The 17,066-nt window shown below is 44.9% G+C and overlaps 1 protein-coding gene across 2 annotated transcripts in view; it reads left to right on the top strand.

The window, feature by feature from the left end:
* LOC111953934 (POU domain, class 6, transcription factor 2) overlaps positions 1 to 17,066 on the top strand; it is a 97,816-nt gene that overhangs the window by 32,239 nt on the left and 48,511 nt on the right. For both annotated transcript variants that reach the window (XM_023973419.2, XM_023973417.2), the window contains exon 5: positions 16,037 to 16,374. In XM_023973419.2, the coding sequence (XP_023829187.1) occupies positions 16,037 to 16,374 (338 nt within the window). The remainder of the gene's footprint in view (positions 1 to 16,036; positions 16,375 to 17,066) is intronic.

The raw sequence follows: 17,066 nt of genomic DNA, 5'->3' as shown, positions 1-17,066 counted from the left end.
TAATCTAGAGTAGTGGGCCAAAGGTACAGGACCGCAGGCATTCTCAGGGCGGGCAGAAAAGGTCAAAACTGGGAAAAACAGGAACAATCAAGAGACAGGAACAGAGGGAAAAAAACACTGGTAGGCTTGACGAAACAAAATTAACTGGCAACAGACAAACAGAGAACACAGGTATAAATACACAGGGGATAATGGGGAAGATGAGCAACACCTGAAGGGGGTGGAGACAAGCACAAAGACAGGTGAAACAGATCAGGGCGTGACAGTACCCCCCTCTAGGGACGCCACCTGGTYTCCTACCTTGGCGCATACCTGGTTGAGCGGGGGTGGCGGCGTTGGAACTCAGAYATGAGGCCTGGGTCCAGGATGTCCCAAGCGGAGATGCCTGCCGCACCTCTTCTGGGCCATAACCCTTCCAGTCAACCAGGTACTGGAATCCCCTGCCCTGAGGTCGAACCTTCAGGAGACGSCTCACCATGTAGGCCTGTTGGCCGTRGATAAGACGYGGGAGAGGGGTGGGCCTGGAAACAGGAGACAAAGGGCTGTGAGACATGGGTTTACATCTAGCCACATGAAAAATAGGAAGTATACGGAGGGTACTGGGCAWCAGAGGACGAACAGCAGAGGGGCTAATGATCTTGGAGCAGGGGAGAATGGTCTCGGCTTCATGAGGTGTAGCCGCAGGGCTATAGCGGCATGCCAGCGCATCAGGCTTGACATTCTTGGGTACCAGTCGGTGTTGTGAAGCGAAGTGGACCGGACCTTACTGAAGCCCTCCCGGAGGTCCTGGCAGGGAAGTCGGGGTCAATTTCCAAACCCCCAGGAAGACGTCCCGGGGCAGGCAGAGCTGACTTTAGTCAATGAGTGTGGCAGAACGGGCTCCAGCACATGATGGCACCAGTAGACCAGTTAATAGAGGGATTATGTCGTTGGAGCCAAGATAATCCCAATACCACGGTAACCTGCGGAGACTCAATTAGCAGGAATTGGATCATCTCGCTGTGGTTCCCCGACACTTGTAGGTTGATGGGGGTGGTATGGTGGGTGACCCGGCCTATAGAGCGCCCGTCCAGTGCTCTAACATCCATGGGAATGAAGATGGGTTGAGTTGGGATGCCCAGCTCGGACGCCAGGGTAACGTCCATAAGACTCATATTGGACCCCGAGTCGATGAGTATCTGGAGAGACTTGGACTGGTCGCCCCACAGCAGGGTGGCATGGAGAGGGGGGCGAGTAGGGGGAGATGCAAAATTATCCTTAAGACCCATAAGAGTACTCATTCTAACAAATGAGCTAGGTCTCTTAAAGGGACAGGTAGACACCTAATGACCGGCAGTACCGCAATACAGACAACTCTGGGTGTTAAGTCTGTGTTTGCGTTCAGCTGGAGACAACCTAGCCCTGCCGAGCTGCATRGGCTCGGGAAGAGGTAAATCGGCACTCTTGGAGGAACTCGGGTAAGCTTGGCTCCTCTCAGGGACGTAGACGCCGGGAACTTCCGGCGTTCATCAGATGCAAGGTGGGATCCTTGAGTGAGCGATTAGGACCACAATCAGACCTCTTCTCCCTCCTACGTTCCCGTTCCCGTCCATCAATCCGGATGGTTAAGGCGATGAGTGAGACCAGATCCACCAGTAGTTCCCGGGCTGCAAGCTCGTGCTTTACTTCCTCCGATAATCCGTGCAGGAACGTGCCGAACAGCACTTCCGGGTTCCAGGCACCCTCCGCTGCTAGCGTGTGGAAATCCACCACATAATCTACCACAGACAGATTAGCCAGGCGAGGGCCCTCCCGGACATCCGCGTGATGAGGTACACTATCTTAGAGCTGTCCGAGAGGAAGGAGGAAGGCTGCAGCTCCATGATGAGGGAACACTGAGCGAGAAACGCCCGACAGGTGCCCGAGTCTCCATCGAAGCGCTCCGGGGGAGGTAAGCGGGGTTCCCGGGAAACCGAGTTACTGAGGGGCTGGGAGGTTACCGTCATGGTAGGCTGCCTAGTGGACAACCCACGGAATTGCTCCTGCAATGTGTCTAATGCTAGATCGTGCCGTTTGGCCACAGCCTGGAACCCTTCCATCAGACTGTGAAGCAACTCCTCACGCCTACCAATGGCGGCTCCTTGGGAGGAGATGGCATTGGTCAATTGAAAAAAGGTCAAACTATCACGTTTCAGGTAAGACCCAAATGCAGACTGTCGAAAGAACAATGTTTTTTACAGCAACAGGGGCAGGTAAACAAAAGGTCAAGTCAGGCAGGGGTCCATAATCCAGAGTAGAGGGGCAAAGGTACAGGACGGCAGGCGGGCTCCGYGTCAGGTCAGGCAGAGGTTGGTAATCCAGAGTAGTGGGGCAAAGGTACAGGACGGCAGGCAGGCTCAGGGTTAGGGTGGGCAGAAAAGGTCAAAATAGGAACAATCAAGAGACAGGAACAGAGGTAAAAACGCTGGTAGGCTTGACGAAACAAAACGACTGGCAACAGACAAACAGAGAACACAGGTYTAAATACACAGGGGATAATGGGGAAGATGGGTGACACCTGGAGGGGGGTGGAGACWAGCACAAAGACAGGTGAAACAGATCAGGGCGTGAAACAAACGAAATTAAGTGCAGCTAGTTTGCAGTCTTTCTAGCTTCAGTTTGAAGTGATTGTGTTAGCTGTGTTTTTGGCTAGCTCCTCTGAACAACAGTGTCCTGACGAGTGAGCACATTTTCTATGCCAGGCTAAATCGCTCCTCATTAGCTCATTGTTATGGATTTATCTAAATAAATGTCTCTTGAAAACAGCTTAAACAAATGCAAACACAGCTACTTTGCTGTTATTCTGGATGCAGTTTTTGACGTGACTGTAAATTTGCCGTAGTTGGCTAGCTAGCAAGCAAGGGATAAGAACGTTGCCAGCCAGTATGGGAATGGAACATTTAGAACGAACGATTGGGTCGCGTCCGCAGATACAGAACAAAAAAATCTAATGACTGGGTCGCATCTCTAGCATCCCTAGATTTGTTTCGGGACTATTGTCACGATCGTCATAATGAGTAGACCAAGGCGCAGCGTGCGTAGAGTTCCACATATTTMAATAAATTTTAACTCACCAAACAAAACAATAAAGCACAAGAACAAACAAAACGTGAAGCTACTGGTGTYCWSGCACACAGGCAACTATCTGTAGACAAGATCCCACAAAAACACAAAGGGGAAATGGCTGCCTAAATATGATCCCCAATCAGAGACAACGATAAACAGTTGTCTCTGATTGGAAATCATACCAGGCCAACATAAACCATTAATCACCTAGATGACCCACCCTAGTACCTATCACGSCRCAACCAACATAGAATAAACAGCTCTCTATGGTCWMGGCGTGACAACTATATCTTGTGGAAGGATGGAATAGTATGAATAAATTAATCAAAATAAAGTTTTTAATTAAAATATGTCAATCATTATTGGAATACATTGGTAAACCGTTGTATAAAAGTAATCATGCCCTCAAAGCTGGTGTTTTGAGGAAATATTGSCACAGTTTGCCGGCCCGAGACGTAGTCGAGGGCTGAACAACACCCGTGCCAATATATCCTCCAAACAGCGGCTTCGAGGGCATTATCACTTAATTATACGATCTAAACCGCTGTGAAATAWATMTTCAATAACCAAAAATATTGTATTTTCAGCTGTTTGAAGCTGGTGTACAAAACTGACTAAAAGTAAAAGAAGCAAAAACTAAACTTAAGAAGGGAAGCATAGAAATAGCATACATAGAACAGATCCACCACTTCTTAGTCTTGCTTTCAATGAGAATGACATATTTATAACTCACATTGCAATGTAGATTTGGTCGGATCGCCCATAAAGTTACATATAGCAGCTTTGTACGCGTTTGTCAAATTCAAAGTGCATCAGGATGGATTATTATAATATCAGACAGAATTGTGAGACTTTATTACCTCCAAGTCCTCTCATACGTCCCCTAGATCAACACCCCTCTCCCTATCTCATCACAATAGAAACTYTCCCAGCCCGTCTCCTGTTTAATTCGGAAGCGTCCTCCACCAGTATGTATTCCACGTCGTTCCTTTAATGATTCAACTTTGCTGCGGTTGTAAGGTGACTCGCAGGGGAGGGAGTGGCATTTACATAAATAACAGTGATAAAATGTAGACCTCATACATTTCAAAGGTAATGCAACTAGCGACGCCATAAGGAGCAGCTGCACACACTGTCCTGGAGCGATAATTTGATTGATTTGTTGTGACAGCAGCCAAATAATTGAGAGTGAGAGGTGCTGTTGAAGATGAAGAGCAGACTGAGGCAGGTTCGCCCAGGCAATCCCAGCAGATATGACGCCTGGGTTCTCATCMCTGCCATTGATATCAGCTGCCACTAGTTTATTGTTTGGGAAACGTGGGGGGGGCGACTGCCTGTGTGACAGTTCAGGGAAAGAAAATAACTCACCAATCAGAATGAGCCAGAGCAGTGTTCAAAAGGTTAGAATCAAACACCCTTTTTTTCCCACTCAAGCAGGCAAACACTCGTACACACACGCATACACCTATCCCTTGAGACGTACTATTTAAACCTACATGTTAGTTTTTGAAGCAGAGGTGTAATTCAATTTCACCTCCGAATTTGACATCATCTCAAAACGTTTGGTATCAATTTGCGGTGGAATTGTGACGCCGCGCGTGAGGTCAAATAAGAACTGAGAAACATAAGCATGAACAAAACTCACTTTTTGAGACATGTATACGTGGAACACCCTTTATCCTTTGTTCCATATTCATGTGGCCTATTAGGTGTTATGAAATTGCCATGACCTGGCATATTCTCCTATATTTACTGGTCATAACATTGACCTGCTAAATCCCAGCTCCTCCACATGTCGTTGTTTGTTTTCAGCTGTGCTGCAGGACAGCGAGTTGCTGGTGGAGCCTAAAAGAGAGAGGAGAGAGAAAAGGAGAGGAGAGCGAGAGAGAGAGAGAGGGTGGGGTGAGAGAGAGGGGGGAGCGAGAGAGAGAGAGAAAGGGAGAAAGGGGAGAGAGAGAGGGGAGCGAGAGAGAGAGAGAAAGAGAGAAAGGGAGAGAGAGGGGGAGAGAGAAGAGAGAGAAGAGAAAGGGAGAAAGGGGAGGAGAGAGGGGGAGAGAGAAAAAGAGAGAAGGGAAGGGAGAGAGAGGAGAGAGAGAGGGGAAGGAGGAGAGGAGAGAGAGAGAAAGCAGAGAGAGAGGAAAGGGAGAGAGAGACAAAGAGAGAGAGCACTCTTGATGTCAGTGTAGTAATAACAATGCTAATCAGACATGGCTGTGGCTGCTTCACTACAGCAAGCCCTGACATGTGCCCTTACTGCGGCAGAGAGAGCACTGAGGGAGACATTCTGCTAACATCATGTCATAAACATAGACCCAAGAACTACACATGAGGTACCTGTACTGTATAGGGTGTGATGTGTAGTTCTACATATGCTTTYCACGATAGTAACAGTGTTTGTCGCCTAGCTATTTTGGCTGACAGTAGAGGTCTGTGTGGAAGAGTAAAATGCTCTATTCTGACAGAGAGGTGGTGCAGGGAGGCCTGAAATGACTTGCGATTTTCCAACTGGTATTAAATTAAATTACGAAGTTGGAACACATTCCCTTTACCCTAGCCAGCTCTGATTCGATCAACTGGACTATAACAATACATTACATTACCAGCCTGACTCCTTCTGTCGCCCCATGCTCAGTCAAATATGGAATGAAAAATGGGARGGTGTTAAATATATATGTTTTTTTACTTCTTCGATACTGAACTTGTATTTTAGGTAATACAATTATTATTATAATCATCAAGAGATTTTGTTTTTCAAACATTTTGACATTTCCATATATCCAATATTTCTAGCAAATTACCTCAGAGCCTAGACAGTCGGACAGATGGTTGTTAGCATATACAGAATTACCTCTCACTCTGGTTGTTTTCCCTCCAGAAGGTTAACAGAGGATTAGCACCCCTCACACATTAAAGGTCTGCCAGAGATTGCCACGGCACGATTCCTACGCGTTCAGGAACAATCTGTAGTCGAGCATTTTAAATGAAAATTGATTTGTGATTTACATGGTCACTGATAGGAAAATTACCTTACGAAATATTGTAAATGAAATATTAGACAAGGTGCTGTGGTAGAGAGCAGACAGACATGCTAATCTTGTGGAACTGAAATTCCCGCCTGGCAGAATTGGGTGACATTTTACATTTATCTGTGTTCCGCATGACTTGTAATGTTAATGGTCATTTTATGGGACAGAACTGGAATGAACATGGTGTTATCACAGATGGCCTCCAATGTAGAATTGTGTAAAGTAGCACAGCTGTGTCCTTTATTTCCTATTTTTCAGTGAGGTGACTTATTGAATGATCTGTCCTCTGTTGTTGAATGTATGCGTTCAGCCCATTTTCTTTTTTTATCAGGCAGTTCAACTCCAAACGTCYTTACAAACACACACCTTTACTGAAGCAAAGGCTTTACTGCGAGACTGTAGTGTATTTTACCACTGGGTTGTTTGAAAATTCATCTTCATGGGTTAGAGGTTTTAGAAGTGTGGAGGAAAAAGTACTGAAAGGCTTCTTTTCCTTCTYCCAAGTGAGGATTTTAAAGAAGCTATTCAATCTGAATTTTCCTCTGGGGATACTTACAAAAAAATGGTTACTGAAATTGGTAACATTCAGTATGTTTGCTGTTTTTGTCAGAAATCCTGAGACTTGTTCAGAAATATATAGTTTTGATTTCTTACCGCACTGAATACTTTTCAAAAGTAATAGATATTTCTTTCATAATGGACAAGCAGCTCAAGCGTTACCAGAATACATAATTTTGTCAATACAAAAATATCAAATTATCAATACAACCCAACACTTTTTCAATACAAATATACCATCAACTTAATAATAACAGGAAATCAATAAAGACTTATCTACTAATGAATACTGCTTACACTCACCCCACATTTACTKATTTTAATCAATAGCCGGTGCACTCAACCTTTCCATTCCCTACAGTGACCAGACAGGCATAACACAGGGATTTCAAAGGGGAACAGTCCGGCGTGTTTGAAAAGTAATAGAAACAATTTAGCAGAACAAAGTGTGACTCCGTAAAGAGCATAAGGCTCAGGGGGTCACAAGGATCCAGTCCAGATCACTCTAAGGTCATTATTAACCACGGCTCGCCAGTTCCATGTCTGTGAAACCAGAGAGCCTGTGGTGACAGCAGATAGTGTTGAAACAAACCCCATGGCCATTGGGAGAAGGCTGGTCCGCCAGGCTGCTAAAAGCTATCTGTGGTTACTAATTGCTGGCCGGGGCCTAATTGCCTTAATTAATAGGTTTGGTGTCTCAGGGCTAAGACAGGGGAGCTTGTATCAGTGTCAGAGGAGCTCAAAAGCCCAGGAGGTCTGGGGGGTGGTGGGGTCCCTGGGGGCCCATCTCTGGATTAACCACAGATACATCACAGATGGATTATATAGTGTTTGAGCAGGATGGCATGTTTAGACCGGAGAGATCCATTACTCTCTGATCATAAGAGAGCATTACTTAGTACGTCTCAGGGTAGAGAGAAAAGCAATGGTTTCTGTCTCTGTTCACATCGCTCACCCCTCCTGTACTCTCCTCCTCTCCTCCCCCTTCCTCTCCGGTTCCTGAATTATGTGGCTGTAATTCAGAGGGACAAAGTAGATTTAGCACCTTTTCCCACCGACAATGGAGGTTTTGTTCAGTGAGCTCTCACTGTGAAATTAGCCCTGGTACTCTCTTTTTTTCCGGTTGCAGTGAAATGGTTACAAGACACAGATCAGCCCATAAGAAAATAGAAATGATTCAACAAATCTTCTGCTTTCCCCTCTGCCTGCTCCTCACCCCAACCCCACCTTCRCCTCTCCACTACCCCTTCCTCTTCCCCCATCAAGCACCTGGCAAAGGCTTGTAAGTTTCGGGTGCWTGCATTTTTTTCTTCTGATGATATATTGTCCCGGTGGTGAATTTCATTTACTGCTGCTGCCCTTTGCTAAACCTGTTGCTAGTCAGTGAGCATGATAAGCGTATAAGTAGTGCACTACTTCATTCATCATACATCGTTCTGGGCCCTCAAATATCTCATATGCGATTCAGGAGGAAACTACTAAACCGGCACAAATAATCCCTCTAGGAAACAGCTGAGGTTATGTTAAACGCTGCGTAAGAAATATATTGGATTATTTGCATGTGTAATGAAATATACATTTCTGATGCTTGCATTTTGCAGCGTATTTGCCTTCATTTCGGTTTATGTGCTATGAGATGTATCACAAGTGGTGGTGCTTGTGATTTACATCATAAAGCTCTCATATATCATCTTTGCCTTTGCATTTTGAAATCTGCCCCCCCCACCCCCAATCATATCGCTGCTGTGTTGTGTTGTATTAAAGAGCATCACTAATCACAAGAGGCTCTGTGTCACTCAGAAGTCTCCACATCACTGGGGCTGACAATGTTGTGCTGGTGGGCATGTTGTGCTGTGCGAAAGTGCTTACACTCTCCCACAGACAACCAAAGGGAATAATTAAAGACAGAATATGGAGGCAGAAGAATGGAGAGCAAATCCCATTGTTTTGGGGTTATTTCATCCCACTGAATTCTTTCTCTCCTCTCTCTCTCTCCTTCTATTCTCGCATTCCTCTCTCCAAATGCACTGTGGGTAATATGGCACACTTTCAAAAGCTTATGTAAGCGAGGCAGCGTACAACAAAGGGCCTATGATGTCCTACTCATCCCCACATTGTCTTTTCATTATTTTAGAATCATTTCATATCTGGGGGAGTGGGGAAGTGGGGGAGTGAGTAGGCGAACGAAGCAATGCTTAATAACCCCATAATGTAGCTGCCGGGAAGCTGAGAAGGAGAAATGCTTTTTGAAGGACTTGAAAACAAGCCGTGTGCTCTTATTTCTCCCTCCCTCCCTCCTCTCCTCTCTCTTTTCTAACGGCATCATTTCTTTAAACCTCCCACAATCACAACTGTTATCAAAATAATCCCCAATGAAATTCTAATTTAAGTTGAGTAGACTATTAGAGGAGCTCGACTACACTCCATTCCGGGAGCAGTAAATGTTGCCCCTCAATCTCTCCCAGCTTTTACTGTCAGTCAGAGAGCACTCAGTCATCTCCGTGCATCGGGCCCGCAATATTGATTTTTCCACCCACTGAAAGAGCCGCATGAACATAAATTTTGCATGAGGCTTTTACTCACGTCCTCCGCCTCGGTCTGACGACAGATGATGGGACCGTGAACGGGCTGTAATAACCCGGGCTGGCCTGCCAGGGCCGACAGGCTTTCACAGGGGCTCCAGACTCTCCTCTGTTATCTACCACAGAATGGCAAAAGGCAGAGATACTGTTAGATGGACGATTTACGTCTGTTGTGTTCAAGTGGCACGTTCTGTATCACCTCCACCTCTGTCTGAGCCTCCCTTCGGGACGGACTTTTGAAGAGCGAGAGAAGCCTGCTCTGTTCATAGGGAGTTTTCCTACTGTAGGGAATGAGTGGGTTAAGCAGCCATGTCTAGTATTATGTCCGATTGGGTGTTACAGAGAACACCTCAGCGGACAACTGTGATCAGCCGTGTCACTCCTCAGCTGTAGTTAAAGAGCCAGTTGGGATGTTCGGCCATCTTGATTGACTGTACTACCGTTTTGATGTAAGATATTGACCTTTCAGGTGGACAGATACAGGCTATAAAAAGAAATGCTATTCAAATCAATTATAGCAATTAAATATCTACTACGGTGAATCACAGATAAAGTAGGTCCGCTATTATACTGTATCTTTTTACTTATTTGTATTCTAATATCTCCACGGAGAGGACTCAATAGTCAATACTTTCAAATCCTTCCCCTGGGGTGAGAATTCCACAACACAGCTTCATATTGCCTTGCATCACAAAGTGAAAGCGTTATCTGTGGATCCCTACAAGCGGTGCGTTTTACTCTGTAAAACCCCACGGCCCGTTCGACTCAAGTCTCTACTGCTTCCATTTTTTGTAGTGTCTAAACCCCTCCAAAGCGACACTGAAACATTGATATTGTCTACAGTGACTGCAGGTAATATTTTTACACAGTTGGATCTTTTATCTGGTTTTATTTGCCCTGTGTTTATTCTAACCATGGCCAAGGAGCAGGAATCAATTTTTCATGCTCTCAACGTGATTCGTATACCACAGCTACCGAATGGAAAAACTGAGAAACACATTTGTGTTCCCAGATGTCTAGGGAAACCTATGACATTGAAATGTGTTGTGTGACCTTTAGTTCAATGTGTGAGCGTTATCTGTCGTTTCGGTGTTTATAGGATGTAACACCACAATGTCCGGTGCTGAAATTTTAAATCCTCCACTACACAAAATAAAATATGTTCGGTTTTAGTTCGATGTCTATTAAAAAAAGGGTGACGGGAAACATGTCATTGAAATCTAATGCTYCATGCTAAATTGAGCCGCCATATTGCTAATACCAATAACATTGACTATTTCTCTGGAGTCAGTGCTCCTCCTAATTTACCACCTTGATAAAGTTGCATGGAAACAGCTGCATGTGCAAAAGAAGTTTCTGCAAGAAATAACATGTTTTCATCCAGTTTATTAGTCTGAGTGTGCTTCCTCTTAATCCTCGGGGTAGAAATGACCTTCCTCCGTCCATGTTCATAATTGCCAAGTGCCTCGCCGACTAGTCCATCTCTCTCCAGTGGAGTAATTATCCGTGTGGCTCATTGAGCAACCATTCGAGACAGTGCTTTATGTACTCCCACAGTGGGACGTGAGGCAGAGACATAATAGGTCTGTTGTTTCCTCTCATTATCTCCTCTCCTCCTCTCCTCCTCCTCCTCCTCTCCTCTCCCTTTGCTTGTTCAAGAACCACAGCSATGTTAAGACGACCCCCTAAAATACTGGATGAGTCAGAACATATATTTTCATTTACTTCATGAAGGCATCTCTTCAGACCCCCGCCTGGCTCCTGTTTTACTGCAGTCTGCTAATGATGCTGGGAGGAGAGGGGTGAAGATAGAGCGTGGTCACTTTAAATTCGCTTTTGACCTTTTGATGTTTTATGCCTCCGAACAGTTGAACACATATTGTACCATTTTTCATTGAATGTTGTACCCTACAATATTCTTATTTTTGTACTTGAAGAACTAACTCTTTACACAACYTTAAATTGACTGGACTCCTCATCGTTATGTCTGTGCGATACACACAATACAATGTAAGAAAGAGATTTAGTAAAGAGTTAACCAATGGACTTAACTTTGTGGGTTGAAACCAGACCAGTCAATGTCCTTTTATCTGTTTATTTCTTAACTGTCTCGTTCATGTGGGCTTTGACCTGGCCTTTGCTGGGAGCTGAGTGTGATGAGCATGGATGTAGACACATTGAATGCTTCTCCTTTCAATTATAACATGACCTTTTGCCATTGGTGACTTTCTTTCAATACTGTATATAACAAATACTTGGCCTTTTTCATTATTTCTATACAGTATTTTTTATTGTACCTCGTATGCATGTGTCCTAACTACACACACACACACACATCCACACACACACACATAGTGTGCAGTGCTATAAAAGTAAGTTAACTTGCTTCTCCTTAAAAGTAATTTCTTTGTAAATCTTTATTTTTTGTCTTTATTGTTCCTTATATGTATGGAATTATTTAATATCCTGACTTTCAAAATAGTTACTGCACATATGCATCCTATAGACAGATATGGACAAGTGCACATTACCCACTCACACACACACAAACACAGGGGTGAGCTGTTGTTAACACAGAGGAGAAAAGGACAGAGGCCAAATCAAGCCCAGAGAGAGAACTGCAGTAATGGTGCAGGGACCAGAGAGGGGGTCTGTTGTAATGAGAGAGGTGGCTGCTTCTCTCTCTCATCCTCTCCTGAGCGACACAGGAAACAAAAATAGCATTTTGTTTGACGTACGAGCCGGTTTTGACCTAGCCTTGCGACCTTTGACAATCAGTCTCGCTTTGTACTTCACACAGCAGTCAAAGACGACAGTTCATTTCTACAGTGGTACCGTCCACGCTGAAACAAAGTAGACAAGAACCCACAGTAGGGGTGTCAAACAAATGGGATCCGGCTCACGGGTGGTTTGATTTTGAAAAAACGACCTAAAAACGAACTCAATATACTTTGTATTGATTGAAACCAAATCAAAACGGCATACCCCCCAAGCCATAAGACTCCTGAACAGCTAATCAAATGGCTACCCAGACTATTTGCATTGCCCCCCCCCCCCCCCTTCCACACCACACGCTGCTGCTACTCTCTGTTATTATCTATGCATAGCCACTATAATAACTCTACCTACATGCACATAATTACCTCTTACCTTCGATACCCCCTGTATATAGCCCCGCTATTGTTATTTACTGCTGCTCTTTAATTATTTGTTATTCTTATCTCTTACTTTTTGGGGGGGATTTTCTTAAAACGGCGTTGTTGGTTAAGGGCTTGTAAGTAAGCATTTCACTGTAAGGTCTACACCTGTTGTCATCGGCGAATGTGACAAATACATTTGATTTGAAATAATGGTCCATACAGTTTCTTGCCTGTGTACAGCTCGCTAATAATCACCGAAATGAAAGCTAGATAGGGAGTATTGGTTAGCAAATTTGGACGGAGAGGAAGTATAACCAATTTTCAGTGCGGCCCTCCGGATCTCGTTGAAGGACAAATGCGCACCCCCCCCCCCCGGGTCAAAAGGGGTTTGACACCCCTGMCCTACAGTATCCTGGGTCATATGACTCCCACTCCTCTGTGTAGAGAGAGAATCACTGTAACCTGTTTGAGGTATTTCATCTTCCACCTACTGGGACCTCTAATGGTCCAAAAGTGCTACAGTATACAGTAGATTACAACTTACAATAATACACATCTAATGAACATTTGACTTAATTTCTTCAGCTGGCATGTATTTTCAGTATTTTGTCCATGTTGTGGCTTATTCTTAATATCATGATTATCAGAGGCTTGCTGGTTCAACAGTCAGATTGGGCTGACTTTATCCTGTACCCCTTAGCATGGTGCCTGTAAGTGAGAGGGCCACTTGAACACAGTGCCAGGATTGGTGGACGTGCAGCCATGGGAGTGAAGAACACATAATGGGCTCCATAGGATCCAGGCAGCCTTTTGCCCTTGTCTCCATCTTCTCCGAACCTCCATTTCTCCTCCTCCTCCATCCACTGTCTGCTTGAGGAGGTAGCACGAACAATTAGTGGATACAGGGGTGCTAGATTATGAGGTCAGCCAAAGCAATCAGACAGCCGCTGTTAGAAAAATGCTCTTCCTTAAGCCGGGTGCCCGGCAACAGGGGGAAGAAGGGTCAGTGGGCCTGACGGTCTAAACAAGATGACAGAATTTATAAAGCATCGCTGTTAAAGAATATAGTTACCTGCGGTGTAGCCGTTATAATAAGGCCACATGGGGCTTCTACCATATTCCCTCAGTATTTGTTTTCCTTTTTCATATTCTTTTGTTTTGCCTCTCTTTCCTCCTCGGCCTCACGGTCGACGCTGGAGGAAATTCTCTGACTCCTCTTTGATCTTCCCCTGGTTTAGATACATTTTTTGACAGAAATCTCTTTTTATCTCTCTCGCTCTCCTTTTCGTTCTTTCTGTCTTTCATTCCTCCCCTTTTCCATCTTTTTAACTGGCGCACTCCACATTTCCTTGCGGTACACTTGCAAGCAGGAAGAGAGGTGCCCAGTCCTGTCATAGCTTGCTGGACAACTTGGCCCAACATTTCAAATGAGAATTGGACTCTTGGCTTTAGCGAGCCAAAGATGATATATAATTCATGGTGGGTGTGGGAGAGGTGTCAATGTGTCAGGAGGTAGAAGAAATGTAAAAGTGTTGCCGCTATTTACTGGCACAGAGACACTGGCCCACATCCCAAATGACACACTATTCCCTTTATAGTGCACTGCTTTTGAGCAGGGCCCGACAGGGCTCCGGTCAAAACTAGTGCACGGTATAGGGAATAGGGTGCCATTTGGGACACAACCACTTGCTTTCTTCACTGGGATTCTTCTTCTGCTACTTAGAGCCGAGGAAAAGAGGGAGGTCTTGATCAAATACTCGCATGCGCCTCTCCAGAACCCAGAGCGACCGGACTAATCAAAGAAATGTCTGCCCTCATGTTTTATTAATTCATCTCGCTATGAAACAGCCGTTGGTTTAATTATTGAAGCGCATTGATTCAGTATGTATACAAGCTGGTCTACCCCTCTATTCACAAATGCTCTGTTGTGTTATCAAACGCCAGCCAACACTCTCTTTTCTGCCATTGATCTATTGTTATTCTCTCCGTTTCTCGAGACCTCTCATTGTTTTAAAGGCTGAAAGAGGACTCCGTTGCGGTAGCCTGGTCACTGTAAGTTATATTGATGTTATACGCCTTAAAATAGCATTCTTAACATAACAGGAAGTAGGTAATAGTACTTTTGCAAGATACTGTAGTACACTCACATGCAGTCCCAGAACTGGCAAAAATACCACCAAGTATTAYGCTGGGGGCAGACCAATGGTAACAAGAGCCCTGTCACGTTCGTTCTCCTCCTCGTCTGAGGAGGAGCATGGATCGGACCAAAACGCAGAGTGATATGAATACATCTTCTTTTATTAAAGACGAAGACGAAACAAACACTATACAAACTAATACAAAAACAATAAACCACGAACATGAAGCTACAAACGAAAGTGCACACATAAGCTACTAACGTTAGACATAGACAATTACCCACCAATCCCCAACACAAACAAGCCACCTATATATGATTCTCAATCAGGGACAACGATAGACAGCTGCCTCTGATTGAGAACCATATTAGGCTGAACATAGAAACAGACAAACTAGACACACAACATAGAATTCCCACCCAGCTCACGTCCTGACCAACACTAAACAAGCAAAACACACAAGAACTATGGTCAGGACGTGACAAGCCCTCTGAATGTCTATCAGATCTTTGCATGGTGCCTGTCGTTCACCGCACCGCCAGTACCCTCTTCTCAAGGAAAAAYGTCAAGTAGATTCAGAGTCAAATACTGGTCTCAGAACCTACAGTCTTTTTACTAGAGAACCGGTAAAGGTCAGGGAGAAATTTGACGTCTTGATCAAATATTTGGTTTTGCCATTAGAAATGACTTGGTTTTTTGTCACTCTCTTTATACTGCCCGCTGAGTGATTATAAGGGTGAAATGCTGTATGCCTTAGGTCAAAACAGTCACTCATATAGTCACTTAGGGTTTTGTAAAAAAAATAAAAAAAATAAGAACCAATGATTTTCTGAGTCAATGGTTGAGAATTTGTGAAATGCACCACCACGCACTGTATTATATATGAAGAGCTGGATACGTATACGTATGGCATATTCTAAGAACCTCGTGGCTGCGTCCCTGTTGACGTACACACGAATGTGTCTGTCTGTCCATCCGGCCCGTCCGTCTGTCTGTCCATCTCTGGCTGTGTGTCACCGAAACGGTGAGAGAAGTGCATCGGGTTTCAATAGCGTTTAAATCCAGAGACGAGGATAACGGTATGATTTCTTCAGACTTGCCCATTCAAGACGAATGACTCTCCTTCGGAGATTTCCCCGCAATTAAACGCGAGATTGTGACATCCTCCGAGTYAAAATGAAGCGCTCCTCTCCAGAGACGCCAATTATATCAGTTCATGTGGATAGCTTTGTCCTCTCACCACTGAAGTCAGGTTCTTCTGGAACTCCGTGGTAGAGGTTACAATGTTACGAGACTTTGTTGTGGGACTGGACAATTTACATGTATATCCCCACACCTCGACCTATTGTCTATCTATTGTTAGGTGTGAACATTCTTTTTCGGTATGATACCCCGACTGCTGGTTTTCATGATTACACATGAATGTGTTACAAACATTTTTGAATGAATGGTTTAAGATACAGTAGTGATGATATCAGTTTGATGTTCTGCTCCTCTTCCTTCACCAGCTACCTCATCCCTGAACTCCCAGCTTCAGCACCTGCAGCAGCTTCAACAGATACAACAGCACCACCAGCAGCAACAACAGCACCATCACCAACAACAGCAACACCATCAGCAGCATCAACACTCCCACAGCCACGTCCACAACCAGCTGTCATCGCGGGGTCACATGACCTCGCCCAGCCTACAGCCGTCCTCCGTCTCGGTCCCCTCCCCTGGCTCTGCCTCCTCCACCACCTCCATGACCGGCTCGGGCCAACCGCCACAGTCTCCGCCGCTCAGGCAGAACCAATCACCGGCCCGCAGCCTGCCCTCGCCCGTCACACCGCCCATGCCACTGCAGGTGAGCTCACTCTACCCTGTTACTGTATGCCACTGTGTTAGTCCCAAAATGATCTTTAACTTGTGTTATCCAAGTTGCAAGAGCTGTAGCTTACATAGGCCTACTTCCTATTGCTGCTGCGTCTTTGACGCCCTCATACAAAAACCTCTCGAATAGTCTTACTAGTGGTGGTATTGTGATGATATGGTGTTGTGGGGTGTATTGTGGAGAGACGAAGGCCAATTTTGYCATAACACAAAGAGGATGACTACTCATTAGACCCTGTTTGTCTAGGTACTGTTTTATACTTGATATGATTCCAGAGCTAGTGTTTGACACCTGATGTCAGTGTGGGGACATTAAAATGTGCATCTACTGTAATTGACAAGGTCATCGTTCAGCGAGAGGGTTATTCAAAGCACACTAAARTGAGATGCGAGCCATCATCCATCGTTTTTGAACTCTTCTTGGATACATCAGGTTCTCATCAACGTTTATCAGTCCTTTTTTATCTTAGCTGCCCTTCCCTCATCCAACCTCCTTTTTTCGTCAGTTTGTCTGTCCATCCATCTCGGCCCCCTTCTGTCCGTCTGGCTGTCAGTGTGTGACGATAATAACCTATTTTATATCCCTGTGGTTTCATTTCTGGTGGAGCTCGGCCAGGGTCGCCTCCTTCTCCCTGGCCACATTCATCAGCGTCAGGCCTTTATTGG

This window comes from Salvelinus sp. IW2-2015, linkage group LG27 (assembly GCF_002910315.2).
Source record: "Salvelinus sp. IW2-2015 linkage group LG27, ASM291031v2, whole genome shotgun sequence".
Lineage (NCBI taxonomy): Eukaryota > Metazoa > Chordata > Actinopteri > Salmoniformes > Salmonidae > Salvelinus > Salvelinus sp. IW2-2015.
The sequence above is the reverse complement of the archived record's forward strand: the minus strand, read 5'-3'. Positions and strand labels throughout refer to the sequence as shown.